General features: G+C 37.7%; 1 protein-coding gene across 1 annotated transcript in view; it reads left to right on the top strand.

The window, feature by feature from the left end:
* Nucleotides 1-19,427, top strand: part of KIF13A (kinesin family member 13A) — a 105,265-nt gene that overhangs the window by 72,450 nt on the left and 13,388 nt on the right. Inside the window, exons 17-32 of the mRNA XM_066558108.1 lie at nucleotides 2,459-2,669; nucleotides 7,132-7,294; nucleotides 7,928-8,068; nucleotides 9,717-9,866; nucleotides 10,024-10,188; nucleotides 10,761-10,934; nucleotides 11,472-11,623; nucleotides 11,737-11,869; nucleotides 11,964-12,110; nucleotides 13,083-13,121; nucleotides 14,407-14,506; nucleotides 14,598-14,724; nucleotides 15,849-15,904; nucleotides 17,035-17,159; nucleotides 18,237-18,413; nucleotides 18,818-18,910. Of these exons, the coding sequence (XP_066414205.1) occupies nucleotides 2,459-2,669; nucleotides 7,132-7,294; nucleotides 7,928-8,068; nucleotides 9,717-9,866; nucleotides 10,024-10,188; nucleotides 10,761-10,934; nucleotides 11,472-11,623; nucleotides 11,737-11,869; nucleotides 11,964-12,110; nucleotides 13,083-13,121; nucleotides 14,407-14,506; nucleotides 14,598-14,724; nucleotides 15,849-15,904; nucleotides 17,035-17,159; nucleotides 18,237-18,413; nucleotides 18,818-18,910 (2,153 nt within the window). The remainder of the gene's footprint in view (nucleotides 1-2,458; nucleotides 2,670-7,131; nucleotides 7,295-7,927; nucleotides 8,069-9,716; nucleotides 9,867-10,023; nucleotides 10,189-10,760; nucleotides 10,935-11,471; nucleotides 11,624-11,736; nucleotides 11,870-11,963; nucleotides 12,111-13,082; nucleotides 13,122-14,406; nucleotides 14,507-14,597; nucleotides 14,725-15,848; nucleotides 15,905-17,034; nucleotides 17,160-18,236; nucleotides 18,414-18,817; nucleotides 18,911-19,427) is intronic.

The following is a 19,427-nucleotide window of genomic DNA, read 5'->3' on the forward strand; positions in this document are numbered from 1 at the left end:
AGTAGTCTATGATTTTGCAGGGGATTAACTGCATATGAATATTCTTTTCAGGGTCATTGAACTCTTGTCACATAAATATGTAAAGGATTGGGACTTGGAACATCTAACGCTGTATGGAATTTGCTGTGTATTTGGCAGGCACTGGGTAGAATCTTCCTTAATTTATTTGACTTTGCATGAGGAATCCAAAATTGTAGAACATGGTGTTTAAATTTAATTTAAACACTGTTGTAGTTCTTTTGAACTGTAAAAAATCTTGACTGTTTATTTCTTCAAATTCTACCTAGATAGTTTATAACTCACTCCATATTTTACTTTTTTCCTGTGACAGCCTTAAGGTTTTCTCAGTAAACTCTTTCCAAAGCTAAATTAAGAACTTTTCTAAGACTGTGAATTTACCTTTTGCATTACAAGACAAGCATAATCCACCTTTTTTTCTTTTTTTTTCCCCAAGCAGTACAGGATTATGTTGCAATTGGAAAGTTTTATACTATGTTCTTGCATCTTGTTCCAAATATTTATCATGGTGTAATTTGATCCTATGGTTGTTGTGATCCTGTAAATCTAGGTGGCTGAAAAGTTTACTTTTATTAAAAAAATCTGTTTCTTGAACTCATAGCTGCTCTTTGAGTGGTTTAGGAAAGTCTCATCTTAATGAGTCAGCCTTAGATTAATTTCCTGTCTTTGCAAACACAATAGAGGAATTTTAATTTCTTCCATGTCTCTACTCCATCATCTGCATAATACCTGATTTTCTCAAATATTCCTCTATATAACTAAAATTGGTTTGGGGAATTATGCAGCAAAGGCCATGTATTTTAAGATAGTTCTGGTGTTATCTGGAGGAGTTAGGAGGATCATGATGGTGGAGATGAACATTAATAACTTGGTTTGTAGTCCAGAATTTTAGAATTTGGTTCAGTCGGGGTTTTTTTTTTTTTTGCACTGTTTAAAAGCTAATAATAGCTAACTTCTTTCTGAGAATGTCATGTACTAAAAAGTAATATTTCTAGTTATTTTAAGGCACTTTTATGCATCACTAGTTTGCTATTTGGTTGCTATTTATACTGACTGATTTTTAACTTTGTGCTTTATAATTACCATTGTGGTGGTATTTGTGATGCCTTTGTGTGAAGCTAGTGATTTCTTCCATGAATAAGGCCAGGGCCACAGAAGCAACTTGTAGAAGTGTTTGCAAAAAGCAAATGGAAGATTTTAGTTTATAACTAAATCACACAGATGTATTTTTTGGTTTTGTGGGGTTTTTTTTGAGTGGCACACCTCTAGTTCCAAAATGGGACAGTGTAATTAAATCTAGGTTTATTTTTCTCCCTCCTTTGCAATAGACTGGCATTCTTAAATTGCAGTAGCTCTTTTTTTTTTTTTAGTTTAACAATGAAATGGAAGAGGTATAACAAACAGTTATTTTAAAGCTGAAGTTCTTTGCATTTGAAAATCCTGGCTCCTGGCATGTCATAGAGCTGCAGTATTGCTTCCTCTAGCAGTCCACCGCTCCAACTTTGGGACTCCTCTCCCTCCCTCCTGTGGTGTACAGAGTCAGCAATCTGTTGGGTGGTATGCTGTCACTCAGTTGTCTAGATTGGTCCTCTTGCAAACGACTTTTTTTTTTTGCTGTATTTGAGCTTCAAGAGATGTGTGCATGAACCAGGTATATAGACTGGTGGTACATAGAGCTTACTCTATTAAATGGCTCTTTCAGAGGCACAGGCTGGCATGGGACCTAACCCTGGGAACAGAGTAATGTTTCATTTATTTGAATGCACTTCAGATTTATCCCTAGCTGATTGACACAAGCAGTTTTTTCAGGATAGAATATCCAAACGGATATTTGTTCTGTGTTGATACCAAGATGAAATGGGGTTTGTAAAGCTAAATGCAGAAGGCCCCCCCGGGACATATTTTGTCTGCCTCAGTGCTGTGCAGCACATTAGTGCAGTGTGATGTGTGACCAGTCAGACCATTTGTTTGTCTTGGTTTTCATCTGCAGCTCTCCAACATGTTTCATTCTCTTCCAAAACAGAGAAAGTACATTGCTTTTTACTTTCTTAAGTAATTTCCTCCTCTGGTTAACATCATCTTCCCTTGTGTTTTGCTTTGTTTTCTTATTAATTTGTTTCCTTTTCCATACATTTTTTTTTCCCACTCAGATTCTGGAATATATTATAACTACACAGCACTAAAATGTGCAATAGACAAGGGTCTTAACTATTGTTGTAGCCTTTTGCATGCCATTTGTTTTTTAATTTTAGTTTGGATTTATCTATTTAATGCAACATTCAATAGTTTGGGGTGCAATTTGCGTTTGCAGACTCTGGGGTATGTTGATTGCTGTTATCAACTAAATAATGGGCGTCCTGTAATGCTGAAATGGTATTTTCTCATGTTTTCTGGGTCTTTTTTTTTTTTCTCTTTTTTTTTTTCCTTCCCTTCTTTTTAGACCCAGTACAAAATGTGGTGCAGATCTTGGAGAAGCAGTACCTGGAGGAGAAGCGGAGCGCTCTGGAGGAGCAGCGGGTGATGTACGAGCGCGAGCTGGAGCTGCTGCGGCAGCAGCTCTCCCCAGAGAGGCAGCACCAGCACGGCAGCGACAGGCTCTCCTACACTGCTCAGGCTGCACAGCAGAAAGTCAATCTCTGGACAGAGGAGAGGTGAGAATACTGGAGTTAAAACAAAGTAGTAAGAACTACAAAGGGTGGAAGGTGTGGCTGGAACCTTGTATCCAAAATTAGTAACTCTTTTTGTGGGGTAGATGTGCAGAATAAGATCTGCGCTTCCACCAAAGCGTTAGCATTTTGTTTAGGGCTGAGTTGGGATGTTTAACATGTGCAAGATTTAACTCACAAAAGACAAAAATTTTGCTTTTTTGAGCAGTATTATAGGTCGGTCTTCTGTGTGGTTTTTTGGTTTTTTCTTTTTTGTTTTTAACTTGAAAACTGTTTATTGAAACATTTGGTTTAGCAAGTATTGTTTTAGTTCATGAAAGAAAGGAAAGAATTGTGCAGAAAGATAAATTTGTCAACTAAGACTAAAGAGTCCAGTAAAGAGTATTGTGTTTTGCAAGTGTACAATCAGAGCAGTAATACTTTGCAGTCAAAAAACCATAAAAAGTACAGAGAATGGGGATCTATATGTGTTTGTATGTTTGTGTTTCTAAATGTAAGCCCAGCTTTAGGAGACAATTGGTCTGGTTAAGCTGCTTAAGAAGTTAAAGGCTTGCCATGAGGGGAATTGGCCTCTTTGCAAAGGAATAGCAGGCACCTGAATGCAGCCTTGGTGAAAGACCATCATGAGTTTGTGGGACCAGTTAAAATGCACTCTAGGAAGATGTGAGCAGAGTTCGTTTTGACAATGGAAGAAGCCTTCTATTGGTGTCATTGAGGAGAGAAGGATTCCAGCTCCACAGAGAGAAGTTCAAGGGGCAGCAACCAAGATGATTTAAGTTTTCTGAATACCAGTGAGTATTCTGTCATGGGGCTAATTCAGCAGGAAGAATGCCTAGATATTCTAACAGGTTCTTGTAAATTTATTTAATCTGTTTCTTTTAAAACAGAAGCTTCCTTATTCACACAATGGGGTTTTTTTCTATATGTAGTGAGTTTGAGTGCTCCTTTTTATGTAATTATTTTTGCTTTATTCTTCACCTTTAAAAATCTAAATCTATTTACAAGCAGGATCTAAACCAAGATAGTTAACATTGTTTTGCAGCTTTCAATTGAGTGTGTTAGAAATAGAACAGAACAGATCTTGGTTTAGTTTTTGTGCAAGATTTTGTTTTGTAATTTCTGCCCAGTTTAGCCTGGGAAAAAACCTAAACAAATAGCTAACTGTTGACCAGCAATGGCTAGAATGTTTTTCATGGCAAGTGTAGGGAGAAGTAGTTCTATGATTCAGCATTAATTAAAATAATTGTTTGCCCCTGTAAAAGCTAAAAACAGAATCATTGGGAACTGAATATAAAATGTCACAGAGTTATAGTTGGGATTTGCACTCTTTTAGGGCTGCACAAGGAGCGCAGAGTGAGAAATGTAGCTGGAGGCCTTTCTGTTCAGAACTGCTTTGAGCACAGCAAGGCCATCCAGAATTCATTGATAATGCACTGCAGTAGCAGAGAAGAGAACTGGGCTTACTAGCAGGGGAGGCAGTACCTCTGAAAAGCTGCAGCAGAAGGGAAAAGGAAGTAGCAAAAACTTGCCTGTCCTTGAGAGCTGTGACGAGAAGATGCTAATTGATTTACTTAAAATTACCCATCATAACCACACAATCACAAAAAAGAGAATCTGGGGTGATATCAAGGCTAAGTGTTCCATCAGCTTTCAGTAGTTGTTTTTTCAGTTGTTTTTTCAGTAGTTGTTAGATGTTTCTGAGGAGGAGCTGTGCTTTGAATGAGAAGTTTTGCCTCTGAATTTCATGGGTGAATGCTTTACTCTGTATAACTGTTGAACTGTTTGAAGCCTGTACTTTGCTGCATTGTAAAGAAAAGGAGAATGGATTCTCCTTGGAGCGATCCATGAGGAGTCTCATAATGTTTTAGTGGCACTGCCATTGAATAAGCAGTTTTCTGGAAGAACTCATTATCATTTTCCTGTCCTCCAGAAGACCCTCCTAGATATACTTTTTATTTATTTGTAGTTCTAGAAGAGGTTTTGGCTGCTGAAAAAAGGGGGAAAATGAATAATCTTAAATAGGAAACCAGTAAAAAAAATCTTTGAGTGGTTTCTGCTGTGAAAGCATGGCAACATGTTGCTGAGAGGATGTTTATCAGCCAACTGGCCAGAGGGCAAAAAATCCTGGGAAGAATGGGAAGACTGGATGTGAAAAATGTTCAAAAGTTTCAAGAGTCTGGGTTGCAGGGGATTTGATTGGTGCAGTTTTAGCTGCCTCTCTGTTGCTGTTGCAAATGAAGCTGGGCTCTTCTGGATCAGGCAGCAAAATTCATTTGATAGGTATCAGATGTGGGCATGAGGCTGTATCTGTCAGATCAGCTGGAACACATAGCACAGAGGTTATTCCCACTTTCTGCTGACTGTGGAAGGCCAGATGATACCTGGCCAGGTTTTAAATCCTGTTGGCATAAAGTTAACCCATTGTAACTTCAAACAAATTTTATTTGTTGAGGTGGCGGTGGGTGTCAGTTGTTTCTCCTTGTCTGGCTTAAATGATTATTTCAAGATTCCAGTTCAATGAGTATTTGCTCCAGGTAATACCCTAGTGGAGCTTATGTTACCCTAGTGGTCATATATTTAATGTAGTGAGAATTAAGAAATCCTGTCTGAAGTGCTTTTTTTTTTCCTTAACTTTCTGGAAGGGTCTGGCACAGCTGTATGCAGAAAAACATAACTGTTATAAGAACTGCCCATAATAATTGGTTGAGTTACTTGTACTTGTTACTTGCCTTACAGTCTTAAACCATTCCTTTCTCAAGAATCTTGCTAATATTGGTGTGGGAGCCTCCCGAAACACTTTCAAGATGCTGATGTCCCAGAACTGGTGTCCCAGATTAAGGAAGTGACTGGCTGTAGCTGGGTCCAATGGCTCTTACAGCACTTACATACAGATAAAAGCTGCCTTCTGTTTCCCTACTTAGGCACTTGTTTTGCAGTGGCTGTAGGTGTGGTACACTCTCAGTATCAAATACTTTCTTGGGATTAATTTTTGACTACCTTAATTTGCCGTGTGAATCCAGAATGGCTGTCTGTGGAATGTGTCACTCTTACGGTCTGGGATTGCTTATTTAATTTTGATAGCCTGGATAACAGAAGCAAGAGGCAGAGAGAAAGGAATTTTCCATCTAATGCTGGGAGGAAATATGGAGAAAGTTACTAAAAATCCACTGATGGTAGTAGCTATTTAAGACCAATAAAACCCACCACTGTTGCAAACCTAGGCTGGGTAGGGGAGAGAGCCAAAGCTGCATGTTTTAGCATGTTGAAGACACTAAAATTCAGGGCTGCTTGCTAACAGTGCTGGATGTTTACCACTTTGGTTGTCGTATCAGAGGACTGTCAGAGTGTGGTTTGAAATAGCCATTCCTTGGGATTTTTTGGAAAAAGATAACCACTCAACTAGAATTCTGTTGGTGACTGACAGGCATGTTAGCAGCAGGCAAACTTTGCCTGTGTTCATAGAAGGCCTTTGTTCCTCCTACAGTTGTGTATAATTTAAGGTGTTTCATAGAAAGGAGAAGTGTATGTGCTCAACATGTACAGTATTTCAGTAGGACTTTGCATAGAAAAGCTAAAAAATCATACAGGGGAGAGCTGGTGACTGAAATATCCAACGTTTGATCTTGAGTTTTATAAAGGTGATGAGACACAGTAAGTGCTGTTGAGATTACAAAGAAGGCAGAATGAGCTTTGCTCAGAGGATAATCATGATCATTTAAAAAGGTAATTTAAAGATGAGAATCCCAGGTGAGGGCATATCTTAGTACACAGGTGTATGTATAATATGTGTCATAGCAGGTTTGCCAGGTTTTGCATTACAGTAGATTTGCTCAGACAGGCCTGAGAAACCTCTTTGGAATTTATCCAGAAACTGAGTGCACAGGCTTTAATCTGTGCTCATTCATATGTTACTTAAAAGATACCTTGGGTAAATAGGATTTAAGTTTTTTTATTTATATATTTTTAATGTCTATGCTTGAATAAGTGGGGGGAGGTCTGTGGTCACTACCAAGCCCTTGGAGTGATACAAAGCTGTGGCCTTGCAAGAGCAAGTTTTATCAAGATGAAATCTCACATGTTGGGACTGGTAGATTCTTTGGAACAGGACTCCAGATTAAAGGCAAAGACAGCTGCAATTATTTCATTTCTTGAAAATTTGAAATGTCCTCAGGGCTTTAAACAAATCATCACTGTACCAGCTCCCATATTACTGTGACCTTTTATTTGGGCATCACCATACTAGACGTGCCTCAACAGTAATTTGTTTAATATGTGATCACTGCTTTCCCTCAATAAAATTGTGTGTTTTATGCTCACTGACACAGTGCTACTCAGCATTTCCTCTTAAACTTGTTTCAGAAAAGCCTTTGTTAGCATCTCTATTTGCAGCTTTCCAATAATAGAAATAGGTTTCTGTGTATTTTTCATGTTACCTACTGCACCACAGGGATGAATTGTTTCGACAGAGCCTGGCTAAACTTCGAGAGCAAATAGTAAAGGCAAATACTCTGGTGAGAGAAGCAAACTTCTTAGCAGAAGAAATGAGTAAGCTAACAGATTATCAAGTAACACTTCAGATCCCTGCTGAAAACCTCAGTGCCAACAAAAAGGTAATGCTAACAAAGAATGCTGGAAAATGTCGCTTTGTGGCTAAACTTTGTAGACATATGTTACATTCATCCAGCCTGAGCCAATAAAAAGTTACTTTTGTTAGATTATGCATAGGCAAAATAGAAGTACTACCTAATTAATATAATGAAAGTGAGTAATTAAGTAAAAATGGCAAAAGAGCATTAAATATGGCTCTTGCTGTTTTCAAGTGTGTGATCGCCATATGTGCAATGCATATGAACAGACATTTGTGTTCTGTTGCTGCAGAACCTGCATTTTAGTTATATCTGCAGAAGTTAATGGGTTTTGTTACAATTTCCTACAATTTTATGTCTTAAAGCGTTTTACAGTGCTGCTGTAAATATGAGAGCAGTTAGGAAAATATACTTGTCCTAAGGGCTTTGATTGAGTGTGTTAATGTTCCTGTGGGAATGGTCATGTTTGAGAAGGATAAAGAGATCTGGATCCTCAGAGGTGTCTATAGGCCATGCTGTGTCTGAGGACAGAAGTAGCATGACTGGCATGCGGAGAGAAGCTGCATGTTCTGTTCCTTTCTAGGAATGCAGTTTGAGTGAAGAGTTAAACTATTACATGCACGTTTCCTGCACTGATTGTTTTTTCTTCTGATTTAGAGGGGTGCAATAGTAAGCGAGCCTGCAATTCAAGTGAGAAGAAAAGGAAAAGGTACTCAAGTGTGGACTATTGAGAAACTAGAGAACAAATTGATTGACATGAGAGACCTCTATCAAGAATGGAAGGAGAAAATTCCTGAGGTAATTTATGTATTCTTGAAATGGATCAAAGATTGAGTTTGTTTTATTTAGCCCCTTTTAATATGTTATAGACAGCAAGGGCAATGACTTTGTATATGAAAGGATAGGGTACTATGGTTTGTTTTTTTTTAAAAAAAACTAAAACAAACAAAATCCCAGAACAAAACCAGTATATAATACTAAATATTCACAATCCCCATGCATAATAAAACACAGGTATGTCCTATCTCACTTGTGTTTTCAGATGTTAAGTGTGCTGATGTCAGATATAATTGTGCTGAGGTAGTGACTCACAATGCCACTAAGAGCATATGTTTACCTGGCATGCAGATGACCACCAGCTCTGAATGGAAGCAGCAAGCTGCATTAGAAATACAGTTATTTAGTGTGTCAAAGCTAACAAGGATGCTGCTTAAAGTGCAGAACATACTGAAGGTGCAGAACATAGTAGTGGGATAAAACTTGATTTTCAATTATGAAATATTCTTTAATTTCATTTGTATATTTCCCAGCCTTAAAGCAGAGAAGAAATCAATTGGAGATACTTGGTCACGTCAGCATTTCTGTCAAAACCCAGTGGTGTTTCGTGAGAATTTAAGCAGCACATTAGGCTTGGCAGATAAGCATGAGATTTGCCAAAAACTTGCTTGTTTACTAGAAAGAGATATGATATTTGATATTCCAGTAGACATCATCTAAGTATCCAGGTAGAAGTGCATAGGAAATATATCTTACTGTCTACTGGCTGTTAGAAAACACCTAAATTACTTGTATCAAGAATCATTCTTAAATATGTTTGAACAACTCTTGTGCCTTTGTTACATGCTTTGGACGGGACAATGAGAATCTCTAAAATCATAACACAGGGGAGGTCAAGCACTTCATCTGTGCCCATTGAAGACAACGATGATTTTGCTGCTGACTTTAGTAAGAACTGATAGCACATATTTAAATACATTATGTCTGCCTGAGCCAGGATTCATTCTTTCCATGACCTATGTCGTCCATAATGCATGTGTTCTATGTGCTACATAGAAACACGTAGGTCAAATGCATGTGTTGAAGACAAAACAGGAGAAGAAGGGAAGGAGCTAACAAATTCACTGAGGAGTGCATATCATGCTAGGAATCTGCATGAATTCTTTGTGGCTGTATGGGGAATGCTGCAGGTGTGATCTCAGCTCTATGGGAGTCATAAGAACACTTGTTGACTTAAGTAGGAATCATCCTGCACCTTCCCTTTGCCCTTGTAGTGGTAGCCAGCAGCCAGACCAGCACAACATGAGGATGGTTTGACCTCTTGTTTAAGAAGTATAAACAGAGCAGAAAAGGTGAAACATCTTGAAATCAATGACTACTGTGACTGCTCATGGTAAAGTCTGCTTTGCCTTGACATTGCTAAAATATGCAGGCTATCATATTATTATATCCCTTAGTAAAGAAAGGATTGTATAATGTCTCATCTCAAAGATTTATTTTCAGATTTGTAATATGATTCTAGCCTATTTCTGCCTGTGTAACAGGAAGGAACAAAGATAGGTAGTGGAATCATTTTTGTGCCATGATCTTTTAATATTATGAGGTTATTTGATCTCCTGTTCCCACACTGGTGGTCTTGTGACATCTCTTTCATTATTATCGTAAACAGATAAGGAAGCTGATGGGCAAGAGAGGTGATCCTTTCTACGAAGCGCAGGAGAACCACAACTTGATTGGCGTCGCCAACGTGTTTCTGGAGTGCCTTTTCTACGACGTGAGGCTGCAGTACGCCGTGCCCATCATCAGCCAGCAGGGCGAGGTTAGGGCTGGGCTGGGCGTGCTGAGAGCTCCTGCAGGACTCTTTGTGCTCCTTGTGCACTGGGGCTTTAGCAAGCAAATGGTGCCTGCTGTCTTGTTCCCCAGTGAATAAGTGTTTTTCAAGTGGCCTTGTATGTTCTCTGTGTAATTGCCTTCAGGTGGCAGGGCGGCTGCATGTTGAAGTAATGCGTGTCACCGGGTCTGTCCCAGAACGTGTGGTGGAAGGAGATGACTCATCTGAGAACTCCAGTGAGAGTGGGAGTCTGGAAGTCATGGATAACAATGGAGAAATTATTCACAGAGCGAAAAAGCTCTCCTGTAGGGTGAGTGAGAACACCTGATGAAGTGTACAGTTTCGAGCCGCTGTAACTTTGTAGTCAATCTGATGTAAAGTACTAGGCTATGTAGACTATTGCTGTCTGAAAAGTCCCTGAAAGGACTCCTCTTGTTCCAGCTCAGGGTAGGCTAGTCAGTGGTTTCCAGTGGCTCATTTAATTTGTTTTAGTTTCCAGTAGATGCACATTTGCACCATAAATACTGGTGTTACAAGGACAATCCTTTACAGACACAGAAGGGGAAACAGTTTTTCCCTGTCACTGTCTCCTGTAGTTTGATCATCTAATGTCGTATCTATGGGTGGTGTATGAATTTAATTTCTTCTGTGATGAAGTATTTCATTCTCCACTTGAGCTTATCAGCTTCCCCTAATGAAACATGTACATGGGTGAGGTCCTTATGTCTACATTTCTGTATATACAAAATCATATTTTTAAGGATGTTCCTAAATGGGAGCATCCTTACTATCCTTTAAAACTTCTTCTTGGCTGTTGGTCTTCAATTTGCAGTTGAAGAGGAAACATTCATATTCATGACAATATCTATTTTGTCTCCTCAGGTAAAAATAAAAGAAGCAACTGGACTGCCACCCAATCTCTCCAATTTTGTCTTTTGTCAATACACATTTTGGGATCAATGTGAGTCAACAGTAGCAGCACCAGTAGTAGATCCAGATGTGCCTTCACCTCAGAGCAAAGATGCTCATTTTACAGTGACCTTCTCTCACTGTAAGGTAAGTATTTTTATTATGAAACAGTGTTACCAGGAGGATCATATGTTTGGGAGAAACTGTTTAGGGTCTGAGCCTTGTTTTGCTGGGGGAAGAAGAAGGAGGGAGTCAAGTCATTTAACTAATGACTTTTAACTATGCTTCAGAATGCCTCAATATTTCACTTCATCATTTCTTCAAAATGTAGCAAAAGGAAAAGATCTTTTGATTAGGGATCTTTAAAATTCAGATGTGAATTTAAAGTGTGGAGAAATCTATCATTTTTATAATGAAAGCTGATAATATACTTGTTTGATAAGCTCAGTAGCTTAAAAGAGATCACTGGAGCTGAGACATCACTTTTATGATGAAATGTGGTATGCAGGAGCATGAATTGCTGAGATTATGAGGTTTTACAACTTTCATGTTCAGAGTGGAGCTTTGTGGTGCAAACTGTATGGTTGATGAGGCAGGAAGTTAGTTGTTTGTGTCCTTACAAGCAAGTTGAGGAAATACGATTATTTAATATGGTTGAATGTGATTTGTTTTTCTCCTTGCTAGGACTATGTGGTGAATGTTACTGAGGAGTTTTTGGAGTTCATTTCAGAAGGAGCTCTTGCTATTGAGGTGTGGGGTCACAGATGTACTGGCAATGGCAGCTCTGTTTGGGAAGTTGATTCTCTTCATGCAAAAACTAGGACACTGAGAGACAGGTACAAATGAATTACAAATGAATGCTTCCATCAACTTGTTATAAGTTTTGTAATACCTGCAGTGCACAAATACTTTGAGGCAACCATGAGTTTTTATGGGGATATCTTTTTAGATGGAATGAAGTAACTCGAAGAATAGAAATGTGGATTTCCATACAAGAATTGAATGAGATGGGTGAATACACTGCAGTTGAACTCCATCAGGCAAAAGATGTAAACACAGGGGGAATTTTCCAGCTTAGGCAGGTATATATCTTTTCCTTGCCATCTTATTCATGCTTAAGTTAATTTTCAAATTTTATTCTTAGTTTTTCTCTCTCTCTCTCAATTTCCTGCTTAGGGTCATTCTCGCAGAGTTCAGGTGACAGTGAAACCCGTGCAGCATTCAGGAACGTTGCCTCTCATGGTAGAAGCAATTCTTTCAGTCTCTGTAGGTGGAGTGACTGCCAGATCAACCAAACTGCAAAGGGGCTTGGACAGCTACCAGGTAAGGCAGTTAATTTCTCAGTTTGGTGTAGTTCTGCTGTTCTAGACCCAGCTCAACACAATTCCAAAAGGGACCTTAGCACACTGGTACGTGATTTGCAGTTTTACACGTGCTTGAGGTTAATACAAGTAATGTGAGCCTGTGGTGCTAAACCTGCTTTTTTTTGCTTATAACTCAATTTATGACTGATAAAGTACCAAGTATGGCAGGACAGAAGGAATACAGGAATTGTTTTTACCTTTGTGTAAAGAGGTGATTAATACTAGATTCCTAGTGCTATAAGTTTTCCTCCCTTACAGAGGTGGTGAAAGTTGAGGAGGGGAAAAGCAAAAAAAAAATAAAAAAAGAAATTTGTTAGAGAAAATGTAGTGAGATACTATAATACTATTAGCTTCTCAAAAAGCACCAAGTTGTTATTTGATAAGAATCAAAACCAGTTGTCACTGAATGTGAAAGGGCTATTCCACGTAGCCAAGGAAGTCCTTAAGAAGCATAAATTATTTCAGCTCATACTGGACAAATTCATATTGGAAACAAACCATGATTTTAACAGTGATGGCAAAGAACAAGTGGAATGGGCCACCCAGGGAAGCAAGGTGCCTTTTGAAGAAGGTTTGCATTCAGTTCCACAAATAATTCTAACCTTGGATACAGATGAAACTGTAAAACTTGAGATTAGTGTTCTGCTTGCTCAATCATTTTTCTGGCACTGGATTCTGTGGAGATTTTAATTATTTTATTTTTTAAATAAACATATTCACTAATACTCAAATCATTGCTGACCTGCTACAGTGTAATAAAAAAAAAAATTTTCCACCTTTAATAAGACTAGCTATTTGAGTGTTGTGATTTTAACATTTTACAAGTTTGTGGCAGAAATGTTGGTATTCGTGTTTTGGGTTATTTCTGTTAATTTCTGTTGAGTGAAATGCATGGGTTTTATGTTTTACAAAATGTATTTTCTCCTACCAGAAGGAGGAGGATGATGGTGGTGATATGGATAGTTACCAGGTATTGCTGCTCTTGCTGTCAATCCTGCGGCATGGGGCACAGCTAATGCTAATGGCCAGCAACTCTCAAATGAGCAAGCAAAAGCGGCTTTGAATACACACGTGCTGTGCATTTTAGAGGCTACCTGGGCTATAAAACACTGCTATTTCAGTTTACCTTGTGACTTTATACTCTTACAGTGTCCTCTCTTCTCTAGTACTCTGCAGTCAGCTCTCCTAACTGGCTACATGAATTGCTATGGGAATAAAAGCTTTGAAACTTTTATTTAGAATGAAAGCAGTTTCTGATGAATATCACAGGGAAAAGAACCAGCAGCTGCAGGCATCTTTTCCAGGCAAATTATGCAGCATAAGATATTTTGTTTGTTTTCTAAAGTATCATAACCTTTTATGTTGTGCAGTTTTCTGAAATGCTTGAGTGAGAGCGGAGGATGTGAATGGGGGTAGATACAGAACCTTCAGTGAAGCAATTTTCTTTTATCTGCACAAAACCCAACCTTGACCCTGTTTTCCTGTGTGATAAGGCACAATTTAGACAGTGTAACAGAAGACTCATTTTAAAAGGTGACAAAGAGCAGAAGAGGAAGGAAATCCTCCCCCCCAATTAAAATAAATTTTAGATTTCTACATAGAAGAACTTCTTTTTAAGAGGTAGTCCAACAGAAGTAAAACCAGTTAGGTGAGAATGCTGACATCCCTTAAAATGATGTGTTAAGTTTCCTAGCAATCTCAAAAATATAATTTAAGGTACTAACTTCTTGCGGGCTGTTTATGCGCTTCCTGACATATCACAGAGAAGAACCAACTGGATTTTCTGTGATACCACAAAGCATGATTGCATGATGGGTTTGTTTGCATGAGAAATCTTTTAATTGCACTGATAGCAGCTGCTAGCAATGGAATTTTGTGCAGGTTTGAGGGCATACTGACCTGTCTAATCTTCAGGAGAGCTTATGATCAACTGATGATACTGGGTTTTCCTCTTCCATATGCTATTCAAAAGTTTGATTGCCACTTCTGTGAGTAATTAGCCCATGGTGTGTAATCTGTTCAGCAGCAGAGGCAGTCACATTTTCTTTTCTCCTGTTGAAATCTGAAACTTGAAAGTAAATAAACTTCCCTTCATGGGCAATGAGGTACTTAATCAGTGTGCATGTCATTCAGGGGAAAAGAGTTTTCTGCATTGTGCAAGCCATTTAATATAAATTCTGGTTAAATTACCATAAAATTCACTGCCCTTTATTCTTACCCACATAGTCTCATGACCTTCTCTATTTCCGTGTTAGGAAGAAGATTTGAACTGTGTACGAGAAAGGTGGTCTGAGGCATTAATAAAACGCAGAGAATACTTAGATGAGCAGATCCAAAAGATCAGCAACAAACAAGGTTTGCAGCTTGAAGTCTCTATCATAAGTACTTTATGCCCTATACCACAAAAAGTGTGTCTCATCTGTAATCCTAATCTCTTCCACCATAGAAAAATCAGAGGATGATATAGAACGAGAAGCTCGGCTGGTGGAACAGTGGGTGGGGCTGACAGAAGAGAGGAATGCAGTGTTTGTTCCAGCACCAGGCAGTGGAATTCCCGGTGCCCCCGCAAATTGGTATGTTCAGAGAAGCCACTGGAGTTGCCAGCTTTTTGTACATAAACTGTGCATTCTGCAAGGTACAAATCTAAGGATGTTTTGGAGTGTTCTCCTGTGATACTACAAACTACATTCAGCTGACAGAAAGTTTAGAAGGTCAGGTGCTGTTCTGAATGTAAGAAAGATTTGCTTAGCTAAGATATTACATGAGGTAGCTTTGAAATAGCTTTCAAGGTTTGAAAATCACCTTTGAATATAATATAGTATTTTGCAATTTTATACAATTGGGAAAATTAGCTAGTAGTTTGATTCCTTTCAGAAAAGAAATGATTGAAAGATGAATGGTAGAACACGTGGTGATGTCATTGATAAAGGGTAGAGAGGGAAGAAACTGATTTCAAAGGATGTGTTCTCTGTTTCATCTGAATTTGTAATGTATTTCTCTTTAGTTCTAGAACTAGAGCTAAAGAGAACTAAAGAGAACTTAGTGTTGTAATATAGTTCTCTTTAGTTCTGGTTCTAGAACTAGAATTAAACTAGTTCATCTTAGTTTAAAACACATTTGTGTTTTAACTAAGATCTTTGCAGCTGACATGCAAAAATGAGGAATACAACATGTTAGGTTTGGGAAAGAAGGGACAAGAAATACTCCTCTAATCAAGTGTACACTAATGTCTCCAATAGTATTCGAGGAATAATGTAGCAATACTCTTTTCTTGCCATTTTTCCCCTTATCCACCTGAAGCACGCTGTGAACATATAGCTGAAAGTGTGTTTATGGATATAAAGACTGCCAGTAGTTACATATCCAGTTGTTTGGAGGGTGCTGAGCTTTATGTGTGAGATGACTGCAACCAGTTAACTTGGTAAGGAGCAGAACAGGATGTTTAAAACTCTGGTCCTCACAGCAACTGCCACATGCTGTGTGGTGTGAATTCAGTTTTGGCAAAGCTCTAGATGTAGCTCTGTGTGTAGATAAACAAAATGCTGTTTGTGCCACACAGGCATTCGGAGTAGCCATCAGAATATTGACAGCTTTAGCCATTGGTTACACTTATGAATATTGCATGGAGATCTGTTTGCCCAAATTAGCTTAGGTATGAATTTGCCTTCTTTGTTGCCAGCAGTTTGTTTTGTTTCAGGATTCCACCTGCAGGAATGGAAACACATATACCTGTCCTCTTCCTTGATCTGAACGGTATGTTGTAAAAACAGATTAAGAAACTTGTGGAGGGGGAAATGGGGCTTAGTTTAGGTCAAGAAATGGTTAAATGGAAGAATGAACTTGAAGGCTGTAAGAAATCAAACAAGTCCTGGCTTTGACATTGTCTGATATGGCTTTTTAAGTGCTTTTGGTTTTTCTGGTTATGTATGTTGGCATAATTAAGCACAACTATTTTAGAATAAGGATTAAAGTCAGGGAACACAGTATCACTGTACTCAGTGATACGCTGTACAGCAGAAAATATGGTAAGAAAGCAAGCTTAGTTTGAATCAAACAGCAGATGAAGAACTCCTGTAAGTGTTTTGACATACAAATTCACATGTCATTAAAGCACTGATAGAGAATTTCCCAATGCTTTCAGAGCTTCTTCCACTGATATTTCTGTGGAGTTTTAAACAGCTCCTTTAATGAACACTGTGTTAGGGTTATAATGAGCTTTTTTTACAGAATCTAAGTCTTCTCTCTTTGAAGATATTTAGTTCTAAATGCAAGAAGAATACTGATATATATTCTTAAGACACAGATACACAGTGTAAGTAATAACAAGAAACTAGAGATAGCTCCACATTTAAGGACTGTTTAGGAAGCAAGTCTAATTAAAAACCTGAACATAAAGCACAAGAGGATCTATAGGCCTTATCACATCCAGCACTGGAGTAGCCTATTACACATATTTATATAGGCAATGTGTCAATAACCTGCTTTAGCTGATACTTTTGGAAAGTGAAATACCCTCTTCCTTCATCTGTGCTCACAAGGAATGGTTTTTTTCAGTGTGGTTTGTGGGTTATTTGGTTTTCTTTTTTGTTTCTTTTTACTATCAGTAGAGATTAGCAGACAAAAAATCAAACAGGATATTTAAACAGGTTCATTGTGTCATTGCACACCTTTTGTTTGTTTAGCTAAAAGTGTAATGTAGCCAGAACTGCTATTCTCCATTTCTTTTGTATGCTGAAATCATCTGCAAATGCTGCATAGTAATAAGATTAAGTAAGATTAAATGTATTATGAAATATGGATAGGCCTTTATTACAATTGTGCCTCTATATATTCATATCCTTTGGTATAAAACTATTTCATTCTTTGCACATTTGTTTCATTAGCTGATGACCTCAGTGCCAATGAACAACTTATAGGTCCCCATGCATCAGGAGTTAACTCAATACTACCAAAGGAGCATGGGAGCCCATTCTTTTATCTGCCGATCATAAAACACAGTGATGATGAGGTAAATTGTTAGCAAGCCTCCTTTTTGACAAATGCAGCTTGTGTAAATGCTTTCTTTTTATGTTTTATTTCCTACTTCTATGTATTTAATCATTATTATTATTATTATTACCTTTTTTTGTCTTAGAAGTACCATCTGTATCTAGTGCTGCCTTTATTTTCCGGCCTATTTATTTAGAATTTAGGAGGATATGACTTGTTAGCTCTTTTGCCTTAATTCAGAGATGACAAGTCTTAGCTCTTGGCAAAGAATTATTCAACTGCCTGACTCAAAATCCCTTTTCCTGCTTTCCTCACTCCTTCTTCATTTCTCTTGCAGGCTCTTAACTCTTCAGAGAAAATGACTTGTTTTATTATGTGCACTAGGCAAAGCTTAATACTTAAATAAGAATTCTTTCATTTGTAGTTATTAGTACAAATTACTACAAATTATTGTAGTTATTACTACAAATTACTGCTAGTAATTACTGGTTTTTAAATATATGGTTTGGGAATTGTTGGAAATTAATGGTTTTGAATCCATTTTGGAATTTCTTAACTGATACTTTCCATGTCCTGCAACCACTCAGGCTATTGTTTAAGAGACTGTTTCCAGAATAAAGAGGACACCAAAGTTGGGGGGGAAGACAGAGGGAAGGAAAAAATATTCTGCAGAATGGGTGCAGGTTTATTCTGTCTGGGCTGTTAACCCAATCCAACATAGATGGAAGATTTTACATTGAAATTAATATACTTCTAATATAGTAGCAGTAGGATCTGTATTCCTTCATCCAGTCTTTCTTCTGCTTTCCTTTCTGTCTCCAGACATGTGAAAACTTCCTTTTGGGACAGGGTTTGCATAGTGCAGATATTGTGGTGATAATTATTTTCCCCAGAATCTTAACACCTATTTTATGATTTTTCTGATAAATTCCTTACTATGAAAGGAGATTTGATTCCGCTTTGTTCAATTAGAGTGATTTTTCTCTCATTAAGGAATTGTTCTACTTCATGTTAAATCATTGTAAATGATACCTGTTTTTAGAATAATAGAATCTTTGATTACCCTTTCCTTCTTCCACATAATTTGTCTGCATAGGTTTCAGCCACTGCTGCCTGGGACTCTTCTGTCCATGATTCAGTGCACCTCAATAGGGTAACTCCTCAAAATGAGAGAATTTACTTAATAGTGAAGACCACTGTGCAGCTCAGTCACCCTGCTGCAATGGAACTGGTATTACGCAAAAGGATTGCAGCCAACATTTATAACAAGCAGGTAATAAGTTTATCTATTCTTTTATTCCTTGTTTTGTTTCATATTCTTGATTTAATGAATGTGTTTTCTTAGCTGCTTGCTTAATTTTGTGAGTCTGGTCTCCCCAGTTCTTATGAGAGAGAAATGAAAACTAGATTTTTATAGGTTGCACTGAAGTGTGTACTGGTGTATTTCTTTGAACTGTCCATTTTTTAGCTGATTGAACTTAGTAGCATTGTGTACTGAGCACAATGTTCCAAGGAGTGCTTAAAATATCATAAATGCTAAAAAAAAGTAATTTATTAAATGGTAATTTATTGTTCTGATTGGCTTCATAATCAGATTTTTCATTGCACCTTTTTATTTCTTAGGATGTCATAAATAATAATTTTCAAAACAGTAACTGAAAATTACTTTCTTTCTAGAGTTTTACCCAGAGCCTGAAAAGGAGAATATCCTTGAAAAATATATATTATGCCTGTGGAGTGACTTATGAAATAGTATCCAACATACCAAAGGTAAATCACAGTATACTTCTCTGGCAAATTCACAGAAACCAACAGAATTGACCTACTGCAGTGGGTGATACTGATTAGAAAGTAAGTCTCCTGCTTTGCTGGTATGGGACAGGTTGCCAAAGTGGATGTACTGAAGTTCAGTGTGAGATTGTATTTATCTTTAAACAGTTGAAAACTGTGGGGATTTTGTTTTCTCTTCTACTGTATTTAACCTAGTTTTTGAAGTTATGCTATTTTTGAAAGCCTATTAGTGTCTGCAGGGAAAATATAGAGGGTACTCAGAGGAATGTTCAGGTTACTGGGAATCTGAGTTCACAAGAATATAAATTACTTGTTATAGAAAAAAGCTTGTACAAGTTGTAAATGTACTATAAAATTTATTTTAAAAGTAAACAAACTGGACAAATGAAAACATAAATAGTCTTGAAACCCTGTAATTGTCACTTTGTTGCACTACTTAAATTTTAAACTCTAGGGAAATCACAGCATATTTTAAGGAAGGAAATTACATTTCCTT

Source organism: Molothrus aeneus, chromosome 1, assembly GCF_037042795.1.
Source record: "Molothrus aeneus isolate 106 chromosome 1, BPBGC_Maene_1.0, whole genome shotgun sequence".
NCBI classification, from domain to species: domain Eukaryota; kingdom Metazoa; phylum Chordata; class Aves; order Passeriformes; family Icteridae; genus Molothrus; species Molothrus aeneus.